The 16,572-nt window shown below is 35.9% G+C and overlaps 1 protein-coding gene across 1 annotated transcript; it reads left to right on the top strand.

The window, feature by feature from the left end:
* The first annotated feature begins 7,938 nt into the window (after positions 1–7,938).
* Positions 7,939–15,717, top strand: LOC115124681 (forkhead box protein I1c-like). Its single transcript, XM_029654116.2, has 2 exons — positions 7,939–8,658; positions 13,147–15,717. Exons 1-2 carry the CDS (start codon positions 8,091–8,093, stop codon positions 13,839–13,841), a joined length of 1,263 nt encoding a protein of 420 aa, XP_029509976.1. The 5' UTR covers positions 7,939–8,090; the 3' UTR covers positions 13,842–15,717.
* Positions 15,718–16,572: the final 855 nt, after the last annotated feature.

Below are 16,572 nucleotides of genomic sequence, written 5' to 3'. Positions count from 1 at the left end.
CGAGTGCAGGCACAGGTTGAACCGGGCTGTGGGTGAGCACTGGAGATCTGGTGCATACCACTCGCACCTCTCCCTTAGGCTCAATACCCACATTCCCCCGGCACAGGCGGAGCGCAGGCATAGAATGCACTGCACCCTCCCAGCGCCCCAGAGACACAGCACGCAGAGCCGGCGCAGGATACCCTGGGCCGAAACTACGTACCGGAGACCAAACACCCTGAGCCGGCACAATACCCCCTGGCTGGATGCCTACTCTCGCATGGCACTTGCGGGGGGCTGGCCTATAGCGCACAGGGCTATGAGCGCATACTGGCGACACCGTGCGCTTAACCGCATAACACGGTGCCTGACCAGTACAATGCTGCTTTCGGTAAGCATGAGGAGTGGGCTCAGGTCTCCAACCTGACTCTGCCACACTTCCCGTGTGCCACCCCCCCCAAAAAAATGTACGGCTGCCTCTCGTGCCTGTCGCACTGCCGTGCTACCTCCTCATATCGCCGCCGCTCAGCTTTCGCTGCCTCCAGTTCTTCCTTGGGGCGGTGATATTCCCCAGCCTGTGCTCAGGGTCCCTTACCGTCTAAAATCTCCTCCCATGTCCATGAGTCCAGAGAACGCTGCTGCTCGATTCCACACTGCTTGGTCCTTGGTTGGTGGGTGTTTCTGTAACGATTCTCGTTGGTGGAAGGAGAGGGGGACCAAAATGCAGCATGGTAAATGTTCGTCATGTTTTAATTGAACAAACTGAACACTACACAAAATAACAACGAAGAGAAAACGAAACAGTTCTGTCAGGTGAACAAACACTAAACAGAAATTAAACACCCACAACCAAAATGGGGGAAACAGGCTACCTAAGTATGATTCTCAATCAGAGACAACGAATGACACCTGCCTCTAATTGAGAACCATACTGGGCCAAACACATAGAAATATAACAACCTAGAAAAAAGAACATAGACTACCCACCCCAACTCACGCCCTGACCAACCTAACACAAAGACATATAAAAAAGGAACTAAGGTCAGAACGTGACAGCCCATCATTTTGGAATCAAATGTTTCACGAGCACGTGTCCACATACTTTTGGTCAAGTAGTGTACCTTACATATTTTCTCATATTTCCTCGTATTTCTATTTCTGGTGTGTTTTGTTCTACTTTACTTCATTTTAAAGTACTACTAATATTGGTTACTGCATTGTTGGGAAAGAGCTGGCAAGAAAGACATTTCACTGTACTTGTGCACGTGACATTAAAACTTGAAAGCTAAAAGTACACAACAGTATGTGATGGTCGCAGAGGAGAGAGAAGAGACACAGGACCATCTTTTGGTTAATCTGTGCACTATGTCATGTACTACTGTTGTTTTCCTCCAACATCAGTGGTCAAACAGTAGGGAGCGCTTTGCTAACACAGATGGAACATCTATCAGAACACACACCATCTGTGTTGCCGTGTTCTAAAACGTGCAAATGACCAGTCTTTCTATAGCAAGATATTATAGTTGGTGTAAAACAAAAAAGTGTCTGAGTTTGCAGGCTGTAAATTCGATAGGATTACTTTTAATTATCCTCTAGATGTTGGTTTTATTTATTGCTTGTGTGACAGGCGTCAAAGGAGATCGAACTGTGAAATGTGTTCAAATATAAGCGTTGATTTTTAAGATTGTAAAACCGTTGGTTCGAGGTCTTGACCTGACTGCAGTTCGGTGTTGTAACCGAAATTGTTGCATGTTGCGTTTCTATTTTTGTTCAGTGTATATCCGTTTAGATGTCTGCTTTATAAAACTGATGAGCCTATCTGACATTTAGGCCTATGGCCTATAGTCATATCATTTAGAATTAATTTAGGGTGATGTGAGAGCCTATCTGACATTTAGGCCTATGGCCTATAGTCATATCATTTAGAATTAATTTTGGGTGATGTGAGAGCCAACATTTTGTCACCATTATACACCCACAGTCTTCAATTTAAACACACACACACTATACACTGTACCACACTTTATTAAAATATTGGAACTGAAGACATATGTCCCATGTGAAAAATGAACATTCTAATCCAATGTTTCCTCAAATAAAAGCTTGTAAAAATGATGAGTTCAAGAACAAAAAAGTGTGATTATTACCATGTATTATTATAATGTATTAATATAATGTATTATTATAATGTATTAATATAATGTATTATTATAATGTATTAATATAATGTAGTATTATTACAATGTATTATTATAATGTATTATTACAATGTATTATTATAATGTATTATTATAATGTAGTATTATTACAATGTATTATTATTACAATGTATTATTATAATGTATTATTCATAATGTATTAATATATTTAATTATTACAATGTATTATTACAATGTATTATTATAATGTATTATTATTACAATGTATTATTATAATGTATTATTATTACAATGTCTTATTATTACAATGTATTATTATTACAATGTCTTATTATTACAATGTATTATTACAATGTATTATTACAATGTATTATTACAATGTATTATTACAATGTATTATTACAATGTATTATTACAATGTATTATTATAATGTATTATTATTACAATGTATTATTACAATGTATTATTACAATGTATTATTATAATGTATTATTATTACCATGTATTATTATAATGTATTAATATAATGTATTATTATAATGTATTAATATAATGTATTATTATAATGTATTAATATAATGTAGTATTATTACAATGTATTATTATAATGTATTATTACAATGTATTATTATAATGTATTATTATAATGTAGTATTATTACAATGTATTATTATTACAATGTCTTATTATAATGTATTATTCATAATGTATTAATATATTTAATTATTACAATGTATTATTATAATGTATTAATATAATGTATTATTATAATGTATTAATATAATGTATTATTATAATGTAGTATTATTACAATGTATTATTATTACAATGTATTATTATAATGTATTATTCATAATGTATTAATATATTTAATTATTACAATGTATTATTACAATGTATTATTATAATGTATTATTATTACAATGTATTATTATTACAATGTCTTATTATTACAATGTATTATTATTACAATGTCTTATTATTACAATGTATTATTACAATGTATTATTACAATGTATTATTACAATGTATTATTACAATGTATTATTATTACAATGTATTATTATAATGTATTATTATTACAATGTATTATTATAATGTATTATTACAATGTATTATTATTACAATGTATTATTACAATGTATTATTACAATGTATTATTACAATGTAGTATTATTACAATGTAGTATTATTATAATGTATTATTATAATGTAGTATTATTACAATGTATTATTATTACAATGTATTATTATTACAATGTATTATTATAATGTATTAATATATTTAATTATTACAATGTATTATTACAATGTATTATTATAATGTATTATTATTACAATGTATTATTATAATGTATTATTATTACAATGTATTATTATAATGTATTATTATTACAATGTCTTATTATTACAATGTATTATTATTACAATGTCTTATTATTACAATGTATTATTACAATGTCTTATTATTACAATGTATTATTACAATGTCTTATTATTACAATGTATTATTACAATGTATTATTATTACAATGTATTATTACAATGTATTATTACAATGTATTATTATAATGTATTATTATTACAATGTATTATTATAATGTCTTATTACAATGTATTATTACAATGTATTATTATTACAATGTATTATTATTACAATGTATTATTATTACAATGTATTATTATTACAATGTATTATTATTACAATGTATTATTATTACAATGTATTATTACAATGTATTATTACAATGTATTATTACAATGTATTATTATTACAATGTATTATTATTACAATGTATTATTACAATGTATTATTATTATAATGTATTATTACAATGTATTATTATTACAATGTATTATTATTACAATGTATTATTATAATGTAGTATTATTACAATGTAGTATTATTACAATGTAGTATTATTACAATGTATTATTATAATGTAGTATTATTACAATGTATTATTACAATGTATTATTACAATGTATTATTATAATGTATTATTATAATGTATTATTATAATGTATTATTATAATGTAGTATTATTACAATGTCTTATTATAATGTATTATTACAATGTCTTATTATTACAATGTATTATTACAATGTAGTATTATTACAATGTATTATTACAATGTATTATTATTACAATGTATTATTACAATGTATTATTATTACAATGTATTATTATAATGTAGTATTATTACAATGTATTATTATAATGTAGTATTATTACAATGTATTATTATAATGTAGTATTATTACAATTTATTATTATAATGTAGTATTATTACAATGTATTATTATAATGTAGTATTATTACAATGTATTATTATAATGTATTATTATAATGTAGTATTATTACAATGTATTATTATTACAATGTAGTATTATTACAATGTATTATTATTACAATGTATTATTATAATGTAGTATTATTACAAGGTATTATTATTACAATGTATTATTACAATGTATTATTACAATGTATTATTATTACAATGTATTATTATTACAATGTATTATTACAATGTATTATTATTACAATGTATTATTATTACAATGTATTATTATTACAATGTATTATTATTACAATGTATTATTATTACAATGTATTATTATTACAATGTATTATTATTACAATGTATTATTACAATGTATTATTACAATGTATTATTACAATGTATTATTATTACAATGTATTATTATAATGTAGTATTATTACAATGTATTAGTATTACAATGTATTATTATTACAATGTATTATTACAATGTATTATTATAATGTATTATTCATAATGTATTAATATATTTAATTATTACAATGTATTATTACAATGTATTATTATAATGTATTATTATAATGTATTATTATTACAATGTATTATTATAATGTATTATTATTACAATGTATTATTATAATGTATTATTATTACAATGTATTATTATAATGTATTATTATTACAATGTATTATTATAATGTAGTATTATTACAATGTATTATTATAATGTAGTATTATTACAATGTATTATTATAATGTATTATTACAATGTATTATTATAATGTAGTATTATTACAATGTATTATTATAATGTATTATTATTACAATGTATTATTATTACAATGTATTATTATTACAATGTATTATTACAATGTCTTATTATTACAATGTATTATTCATAATGTATTAATATATTTAATTATTACAATGTACTATTTTTACAATGCATTACAATGTATTATTATAATTACAATGTATTATTATAATGTATTAATATACTGAATTATTACAATTTATTACAATGTATTATTATAATGTATTAATATAATGAATTATTACAATGTATTACAATGTATTATTATTACAATGTATTATTACTTATATTATAATGATTATTATTCGTCTTATTTGTTATTGTCATACTCTTTATAGGCATAATTATATAATTGAAAAAACATATTACTTTATTAGTATAATTATATTAATTGTACTACTTATAATATAATAAGAATTATACTCCTTGTGCCAATCCTACTATCACTGATGATGATCATAATAAGAATATAAACTGAAGAATTTAAACTGAAGAATATAAAACAAATATAAATATACAGTTGAAGTCTGAAGTTTACATTTAAACTCCGTTTACACCTCAGCCAAATAAATTTAAACTCAGTTTTTCACAATTCCTGACATTTCACCATTGTAAACATTCCCTGTTTTAGGTCAGTTAGTATCACCACTTTATTTTAAGAATGTGAAATGTCAGAATAATAGTTGAGAGAATGATTTAGTTCAGTTTTTATTTCTTTCATCACATTCTCAGTGGGTCAGAAGTTTACATACACTCAATTATTATTTGGTAGCATTGCCTTTAAATTGTTTAACTTGGGTCAAACGTTTCGGGTGGCCTTCCACAAGCTTCCCACAATAAGTTGGGTGCATTTTTGCCCATTCCTCCTGACAGAGCTGGTGTAACTGAGTCAGGTTTGTAGGCCTCCTTGCTCGCACACACTTTTTCAGATCTGCCCACACATTTTCTATAGGATTGAGGTCAGGGCTTTGTGATGGCCACTCCAATACCTTGACTTTGTTGTCCTTAAGCCATTTTGCCACAACCTTGGAAGTATGCTCATTGTTCATTTGGAAGACCCATTTATGACCAAGCATTAACTTCCTGAATGATGTATTGAGATGTTGCTTCAATATATCCACATAATTTTCCTACCTCATGATACTACTTTGTGAAGTGCACCAGGTCCTCCTGCAGCAAAGCACCGCACAACAGGATGCTGCCACCCCCGTGCTTCACGGTTGGGATGGTGCTCTTTGGCTTGCAAGCCTCCCCCTTTTTCCTCCAAACATAACGATGGTCATTATGGCCAAACAGTTCTATTTTTGTTTCATCAGATCAGAGGACATTTCTCCAAAAAGTACGATCTTTGACCCCATGTGCAGTTGCAAACCGTAGTCTGGCTTTTTTATGTAGGTTTTGAGCTGTGGCTTCTTCCTTGCTGAGCGTCTTTCAGGTTATATCGATATAGGATATATCGTTTTACTGTGGATATAGATAATTTTGTACCTGTTTCCTCCAGCATCTTCACAGGGTCCTTTGCTGTTGTTCTGGGATTGATTTGCACTTTTCGCATTAAAGTACGTTCATCTCTAGGAGACAGAACATGTCTCTTTCCTGAGCGGTATGACGGCTGCGTGGTCCCATGGTTTTTATACTTGCGTACTATTGTTTGTACAGATGAACGTGGTACCTTCAGGCGTTTGGAAATTGCTCCCAAGGATGAACCAAACTTGTGGAGGACTACAATTTTTTTTATGAGGTCTTGGCTGATTTCTTTTGATTTTCCCATGATGTCACGCAAAGAGGCACTGAGTTTGAAGATAGGCCTTGAAATAAATCGACAGGTACACCTCCAATTGAGTCAAATGATGTCAATTATCCTATCAGAAGCTTCTAAAGCCATGACATATTTTCTGGAATGTTCCAAGCTGTTTAAAGGCACAGTCAACTTAGTGTATGTAAACTTCTGACCCACTGGAGTTGTGATACAGTGAATTAGAAGTGAAATAATCTGTCTGTAAACAATTGTTGGACAAATTACTTGTGTCATGCACAAAGTAGATGTCCTAACTGACTTGACAAAACTATAGTTTGTTAACAATACATTTTTGGAGTGGTTGAAAAAACGAGTTTTAATGACTCCAACCTAAGTGTATGTAAACTTCTAAATTCATCTGTATAAGCCTGTAATCTCCCATTTATTGTCTCAATAAACAAGTTAATTGACCTGCTTTGAATGTCTATTATTAGAAACTATTTAAATGCATATTTATATTATTATAAAAATGATATGTACATGTAACCGATGTGAAATGGCTGGGTGCTAATAGCGTTTCAGTCAGTGACGTTCCGCTTTGCTCTACAAGGGCCGCGGCTTTTGTGGCGCGATGGATAACGACTCCTCGAGGGTGGCTCTTATTGATGTGTTCAGAGGGTCCCTGGTTCCAACCCAGGTAGGGGCAAGGAGAGGGACGGAAGCTGTATTGTTATATATCATAATAGTAGCCTTCTAATTATAACAACATTTAGGTTTAAGGCTTTGGATAAAATAATAGGAGGTATTTTATATATTAGACCTATTCTACTGACGCTGATTTTAATCATTTTCAGGTCATATTTTTCAATGGATATTATGTTTTAAGGAAACCGTCACTGTGGAGTTCTTCTCTTTCTCACCTCTGCATGTCGGTTCAAGTTCCATGACCACACCCCCAACCAGTTAGTGGTTGTCTATTGGCTTTTAGAGATGATCTGTCTGAATGAGAAACTGTCGGTCTGAAGTTATACAACCTGGTACTTGTTGCTGCTGTTGCTTGTTCATCCGTTCTAACCCGTTACTGTAGCGTCTTGGGGTTGTCCTCCCGCGTGGAGCATGAACTCCATCGACCCTTCAGTCCACCACACCTCCTCTCCATCCGCCAGCTCTCTCCAACCCCAGCCCAAGGGCGCCCAGGAGCCGCAGGAGATGGCTGTCTACTGCGACAATTTAAACATGTATCACCACCAGCAGAGCTTCCAGGGCGCACAGAGGCCGTCTGGATACGGCTTCGGAGATTACACATCCTCCCCCAACCCATACCTTTGGCTGAACAGGCCCGCTGTCAACTCCGCATCCTTCATGCCGCCTTCCTACGGGACACAACGGCAGTTCCTCACCAACTCCCCCGGGTTCGGGGGTCCAGACCTGGGTTGGCTGTCCATCGCCAGTCAGGAGGAGTTGCTAAAGCTGGTCCGTCCTCCCTACTCCTACTCTGCGCTCATCGCCATGGCGATCCAGAACGTGCACGAGAAGAAGTTGACCCTGAGTCAGATCTACCGGTACATCGCTGATAACTTCCCGTTCTACAAGAAGAGCAAGGTGGGGTGGCAGAACTCTATCCGACATAATCTGTCACTTAACGACTGTTTTAAAAAGGTCCCCCGTGATGAGGATGACCCAGGTATTATAATTATATTATTGTAACATATATTTGTAACCTATAAATGTTCTAGCCCCATGTGTAGATATAATGTTATATGGTAATGACTCAGGTGGGCTATGTGATGTTCAGCTGTTCATTAGAAATCCTATACAAACACGTGTAAAAGCGCTGGCCTATGACCGATTGAACAACTCGATGTAGGCCGGTTGCAGGCTATCAGCGCTGGCCTATGACGGATTGAACAACTCGATGTAGGCCGGTTGCAGGCTATCATGTCAGTTAAAACCAGTGGGATGAAATAAAGGCTCATCCCATATCCAGGTAATTGTTAATTTTCTACTTTCAAATTGTTCCCTCAATGTTGAAGGCTAGAATGCGTATTATAGTGCTTATTTTGTGAAAATCAAATATATAAAGTCTTATTAGCAGGACAATGACGGATATTATATTGTAACGACCCCTGGGTTTATAAGCGCGATGCTTTTGCGCGCCGGACCTCTTGCTAGAAGGTCGAGAGTTCGAGACCTGCACCCTGCCTGTCTAGTTACAATATGACATTCTATAGATTTAGGATGTGAAGAGTCTAATATAATGCATGAATGGCCTTCTGCTCTATCATGGGAAGTATAACTATGTGGCAATACATAGATTATAATATACAGAGCCTTCACAAAGTATTCTTGTAACAAACAGTTTAACTTTAGACCGTCCCCTCGCCCATACCCGGGCGCGAACCAGAGACACTCTGCACACATCAACAACAGTCACCCAAGAAGCATCGTTACCCATCGCTCTGGGTAATGGGTAATGATGCTTCGTGGGTGTCAGTTGTTGATGTGTGCAGAGTGTCCCTGCTTCGCGCCCGGGTATGGGCACGGGGACGGTCTAAAGTTATACTGTTACATTCACACCCCCAAATGTTGTTCAAATGTTGTTGTGTTACAGCCCTAATGTAAAATGGATTAAATTGAGATGTTGTGTCACTGACCTATACACAATACCCCATAATATCAAAGTGGAATTAATTAAATTAATAAAAAATTAAATTCTGAAATATCTCAAGTCAATAAGTATTCAACCCCTTGGTTATGGCAAGGAGCCTAAATTAGTTCAGGAGTAAAAATGTACTTAACAAGTCTCATAATAAGTTGCATGGACTCTGTGTGCAATAATAGTGTTTAACATGATTTAATGACTACCTCATCTCTGTACCCCACACATACTGTAAGGTCCCTCATCTCTGTACCCCACACGTACAATTATCTGTAAGGTCCCTCATCTCTGTACCCCACACGTACAATTATCTGTAAGGTCCCTCATCTCTGTACCCCACACGTACAATTATCTGTAAGGTCCCTCATCTCTGTACCCCACACATACTGTAAGACTACCTCATCTCTGTACCCCACACATACTGTAAGACTACCTCATCTCTGTACCCAACACATACTGTAAGGTCCCTCATCTCTGTACCCCACACGTACAATTATCTGTAAGGTCCCTCATCTCTGTACCCCACACGTACAATTATCTGTAAGGTCCCTCATCTCTGTACCCAACACATACAATTATCTCTAAGGTCCCTCATCTCTGTACCCCAAACATACTGTAAGGTCCCTCATCTCTGTACCCAACACATACAATTATCTGTCAGGTCCCTCATCTCTGTACTCCACACATACAATTATCTGTCAGGTCCCTCAGTCCAGCAGTGAATTTCAAACACAGATTCAACCACAAAGACCAGGGAGGTTTTCCAATGCCTCACAAAGACCAGGGAGGTTTTCCAATGCCTCACAAAGACCAGGGAGGTTTTCCAATGCCTCACAAAGACCAGGGAGGTTTTCCAATGCCTCACAAAGACCAGGGAGGTTTTCCAATGCCTCACAAAGACCAGGGAGGTTTTCCAATGCCTCACAAAGACCAGGGAGGTTTTCCAATGCCTCACAAAGACCAGGGAGGTTTTCCAATGCCTCACAAAGAAGGGCACCTATTGGTAGATGTAATCGCTGCCAAAGGTGATTCCAACATCTATTGACTCAGGGGGTTGAATACTTTTCTAATCAAGATATGTTAGTGTTTTTTTTCTTCGAATGTGACATTACAGAGTATTTTGTGTAGATCATTGACAGACAAAAAAAATGACAATTTAATCCATTTTAATCCCACTTTGTAACACAACATCATGTGGAAAAAGTCAAGGGGTATGAATACTTTGTGAAGGCACTGTATATTATTGTATAGGTTCCTCCCGACGGCTTGTTAGAAATAGGAAACGTTAGGGATGAGCTTGTTATCAGAGGCTTCATACTGAGTGGACATTCAGATTCCTACCATGGCAGGTTATAGATAAACGGTCTGATAATCCTGAACCTTGGAGCGCTCAGAGCAGAGCACACAGATTCTATGTGATAATGTGCACCATACTAGTATATTACATTGTGGGCAGGTATCTTAGTGGTTAGAGTGTTGGGCTGAAAGGTTGCTGGATCGAATCCCCGAGCTGACAAGGTAAAAATCTGTCGTTCTGCCATGGGCGCCGTGGATGTTGATTAAGGCAGCCCCCCCCACGCACCTCTCTGAATCAGGGGGGTTGGGTTAAATGCAGAAGACACATTTCAGTTGAAGGCATTTCAGTTGACTAGGAAACCCCCCTTTCCTTTCCCATTGTGTGAATGTGTACATTCCATATAAAGGAGAGGCTCGTCAGTGTTGTATTCCTGCACCCAACACAACCTTCAGACTTTACCCAAGTCCTCATTTCTTTTATCTGTGATATTGTTTGGCCCAGCAGCGGTATTCTCAAGATGAGCATGTCACTCTGTGGTTCTTCATTGCATTCCTTTATATAAGGAATTGCATTCTGAAAGTATTCAGACCCCTTGACTGTTTCCACATTTCGTATTCTAAAATGGATTCAATTGTTATTGTTTTTCATCATCAATCTACACACAATACCCCGTAATGACAAAGGAAAAATAGGTTTTCAGAAATGTTAGGAAATATATATAAAAATAAAACAACAAAAATATGACATTTACATAAGTATTCAGACCCCTTACTCAGTACTTTGTTGAAGCACCATGCTTCACCGTAGGGATGGTGCCACCACCATGCTTCACCTTAGGGATGGTGCCAGGTTACCTCCAGATGTGACGCTTGGCATTCAGGCCAAAGAGTTCAATATTGATTTCATCAGACCAGAGAATCTTGTTTCTCATGGTCTGAGAGTCTTTAGGTGCCTTTTGGCAAACTCCAAGTGGGATGCCGTGCCTTTTATTGAGGAGTGGCTTCCGTCTAGCCACTCTACCATAAAGGCCTGATTTTTGGAGTGCTGCAGAGATGGTTGTCCTTCTGGAAGTGTCTCCCATCTCCACAGAGGAACTCTGGAGTGACCCCCGATGGCTCAGTTTGGCCAGGCGGCCAGCTCTAATAAGAGTCTTGGTGGATCCAAACTTCTTCCATTTAGGAATAATGGTTTTTGCTCTGACATGCACTGTCAACTGTGGGACCGTATATAGACAGGTGTGTTCCTTTACAAATCATGTCCAATCAATTGAATTTACCACAGGTGGACTTCAATCAAGTTGTAGAAACATCTCAAGGATGATCAATGGAAACAGGATGCACTTGAGTTCCATTTAGAGTCTCATAGCAAAGAGTCTGAATACTTACGCAGATAAGGAATTTCTGTTTTTTATTTTTAATACATTTGCAAAAATGTATAAAACCTGTTTTTGCTTTGTCGTTATGGGGTATTGTGTGTAGATTGATGAGAATGTATTATTTGGGCTCCCGAGTGGAGCAGAGGTCTAAGGCACTGCGTCACTACAGTCCCTGGGTCGAATCCAGGCTGTATCACATCTGGCTGTGATTGGGAGTCCCACGGGGTTGCGCACAATTGGTCCAGCATCGTCCAGGTTTGGCCGGGGTACATTTACATTTACATTTAAGTCATTTAGCAGACGCTCTTATAGGCCGTCATTGCAAATAAGAATTTGTTCTTAACTGACTTGCCTAGTTAGATAAAGGTAAAATAAATAAATAATAAATCAAATATTTAATCCATTTTAGAATAAGGCTGTAATGTAACAAAATGTGGACAAAAGGAAGGGTTCTGAATACAGACGCCCTGTATAGACTAAATATACTGTCAATTATATTATATATACATAATACTGATGTGAAAATAAATATACTGTCAATTATATTATAAATACATAACACTGATGTGAAAATAAATATACTGTACATTATATTATATATACATAATACTGATGTGAAAATAAATATACTGTCAATTATATTATATATACATAATACTGATGTGAAAATAAATATACTGTAAATTATATTATATATACATAATACTGATGTGAAAATAAATATACTGTAAATTATATTATATATACATAACACTGATGTGAAAATAAATATACTGTAAATTATATTATATATACATAATACTGATGTGAAAAATAAAAGGTATATTTTTTCATGTTCCAGGTAAAGGGAACTACTGGACGTTGGATCCTAACTGTGAGAAGATGTTTGACAACGGGAACTTCAGGAGGAAGAGGAAGCGCCGCTCCGACTCCACTAACAGCACCAAGACAGAGGACGGCCGAGCAGCCCCGCCCATCAAGACCTTTGACAGCCCCCAGCTCCTAGGCCCCGCCTCCCCAGACATGGAGGTGGTCAGTGAGGGTCATAGGAGCTCCTCCCCCCCGGGCCTGGTGTCCGGTGGCACTCCGTGTTTTAACAACTTCTTCAGCAGTATGGCTGGGCTGGGCTCTGGATCCTTGGGCTCCGGGTCCCTAGGTGCCTCTAGTCCCCCCAGCAGACAGACTGGCTCTCTGGGGTTGGTCAACGAGCTGACCAATAGGAACATTACAGCCCTCCATAGCAGCCCATACCACAACCACACCACCCACACCCCGACACAGGCCCCGGGCCAGGACTACCCGGGGGTCTCAGATTCAGGCCACGGGGTCCACGGTCACCCAGCAGACAACCTGTCTCACTTCAACAGAGGAGTGTTCTGCAATACCTTCAGCGGAGGGGGGCAGGAAGGACAGTTCAACAGCCACTTCTACAACAGCTTCAGCGGAGGGGGGCAGACAGGACAGTTCAACAGCCACTTCTACAACAGCTTCAGCGTCAAAGGTCTAATATACCCCAGAGAGGGCACGGACGTGTAGCATACAATGTATAATGTGTATTTGTATTCGTATTTATTACGGATCCCCAGTAGTTCCTGCCAAGGAAGCAGCTACTCTTCCTGGGGTCCAGCCAAATTAAGGCCGTTTATCTTTTTTTTTTTAACATTACAATACATTCACAGATTTCACAACACACTGTGTGCCCTCAGGCCCCTACTCCACCACTACCACATATCTACAGGACTAAATCCATGTGTAAAGTGCATATGTTATCGTGTGTGTGTGTATGAATGTGTCTGTGCCAATGTGTGTGTTGCTTCACAGACCCCGCTGTTCCATAAGGTGTTTTTTGATCTGTTTTTAAATCTAATTTTACTGCTTGCGTCAGTTACTTGATGTGGAATAGAGTTCCATGTAGTCATGGCTCTATGTAGTACTGTGTGCCTCCCATAGTCTGTTCTGGACTTGGGGACTGTGAAGAGACCTCTGGTGGCATGTCTTGTGGGGTAGTCAGGGTGTCTGAAATGTGTGCCAGTAGTTCAACCAGACAGCTCAGTGAATTCAACATGTCAATACCTCTCACAAATACAAGTAGTGATGAAGTCAATCTCTCCTCCACTTTGAGCCAGGAGAGATTGACATGCATATTATTAATGTTAGCTCTCTGTGTACATCCAAGGCCAGCCGTGCTGCCCTGTTCTGAGACAATTGCAATTTTCCTAAATCCTTTTTTGTGGCACCTGACCACACGATTGAACAGTAATCCGGGTGCGACAAAACTAGGGCCTGTAGGACCTGCCTTGTTTATAGTGCTGTTAAGAAGACAGAGCAGTGCTTTATCATGGACAGACTTCTCCCCATCTTAGCTACTGTTGTATCAATATATTTTGATCATGCAATTTACAATCCAGGGTTAGTTTAGTCAGCTCAACTTGCTCAATTTCCACATTATTCATTACAAGACTTAGTTGTGATTTAGGGTTTAGTGAAAGATTTGTCCCAAATAAAATGCTTTCAGTTTTTTAAATATTTAAGACTAACTTATTCCTTGCCATCAATTCTGAAACTATCTGCAGCTCTTTGTTAAGTGTTGCAGTCATTTCAGAAGCTGTAGTAGCTGACGTGTATAGATAGACACTGGCTTTACTCAAAGCTTGTGTCATGTCATTAGTAAAGATTGAGAAAGTATTGGGCCTAGACAGCTGCCCTGGGGAATTCCTGATTACCTGGATTATATTTGAGAGGCTTCCATTAAAGAACACCCTCTGTATTCTGTTAGACAGGTAACTCTTTATCCACATTATAGCAGGGGGTGTAAAACCATAACACATAGGTTTTGCCAGCAGCAGATTATGATCGATAATGTCAAAAGCTGCACTGAAGTCTAACAAAACAGCCTCCATAATATTTTTATCATCAATTTCTCTTAGCCAATCATCAGTCATGTGTGTAAGTGCTGTGCTTGTTGAATGTCCTTCCCTATCAGCATGCTGAAAGTCTGTTGTCAATTTGTTTACTGTAAATAGCATTGTTTCTGGTCAAACACCATTTTTTCCAGAAGTTTACTAAGGGTTGATAACCGGCTGATTGGTCGGCTATTTGAGCCAGTAAAGGAAGATTCACTATTCTTGGGTAGCGGAATGACTTTAGCTTCCCTCCAGGCCTGAGGGCTCTGGTAGGCTTAAATTGAAGATGTGGCAAATAGGCATGTCAATATCATCTGCTATTATCCACAGTCATTTTCTCTCCAGATTGTCAGAACTTGGTTGCTTGTCATTATCGATAGACAACAATTATTTTGTTCACCACTTTCACACTCACGTTACAGAATTCAAAATTACAATGCTTGTCTTTCATGATTTGGTCAGATATACTTGGATGTACTTGGTATACTTGGACTGTAATCCTTCAGTTTGCTAATCTTGCCAATGAAAAAAATATTAAAGTATTTGGCAATATCAGTTGGTTTTTATTTATTTATTTCACCTTTATGTAACCAGGTAGACAAGTTGAGAACAAGTTCTCATTTACAATTGCAACCTGGCCAAGATGAAGCAAAGCAGTTCGACAGATACAACGACACAGAGTTACACATGGAGTAAAACAAACATACAGTCAATAATACAGTAGAAAAATAAGTCTATATACGATGTGAGCAAATGAGGTGAGATAAGGGAGATAAAGGCAAAAAAGGCCATGGTGGCAAAGTAAATACAATATAGCAAGTAAAACACTGGAATGGTAGATTTGCAGTGGAAGAATGTGCGAAGTAGAAATAAAAATAATGGGGTGCAAAGGAGCAAAATAAATAAATAAAATAAAATAAATACAGTCGGGAAAGAGGTAGTTGTTTGGGCTAAATTATAGGTGGGCTATGTACAGGTGAAGTAATCTGTGAGCTGCCCTGACAGCTGGTGCTTAAAGCTAGTGAGGGAGATAAGTGTTTCCAGTTTCAGTGATTTTTGTAGTTCGTTCCAGTCATTGGCAGCAGAGAACTGGAAGGAGAGGCGGCCAAAGGAAGAATTGGTTATGGGGGTGACTAGAGAGATATACCTGCTTTTGATCTACCTCCTTTTTCTGTTTTGTGATGAATGTAGGGTATTTCGCGTATAACGTGTATCATATAACGTATAAAGGATAGAGTATAGAGTATAACATATAGAGTATAACGTATAGAGTATAACATATAGAGTATAACGTATAGAGTATAACGTGTAGCGAATAACATGTAGAGTATAACGTATAGAGTATAACGTATAGAGTATAACGT

Source organism: Oncorhynchus nerka, linkage group LG12 (genome assembly GCF_034236695.1).
Source record: "Oncorhynchus nerka isolate Pitt River linkage group LG12, Oner_Uvic_2.0, whole genome shotgun sequence".
NCBI lineage: Eukaryota > Metazoa > Chordata > Actinopteri > Salmoniformes > Salmonidae > Oncorhynchus > Oncorhynchus nerka.
This window is presented reverse-complemented; position numbering and strand designations above follow the sequence as displayed.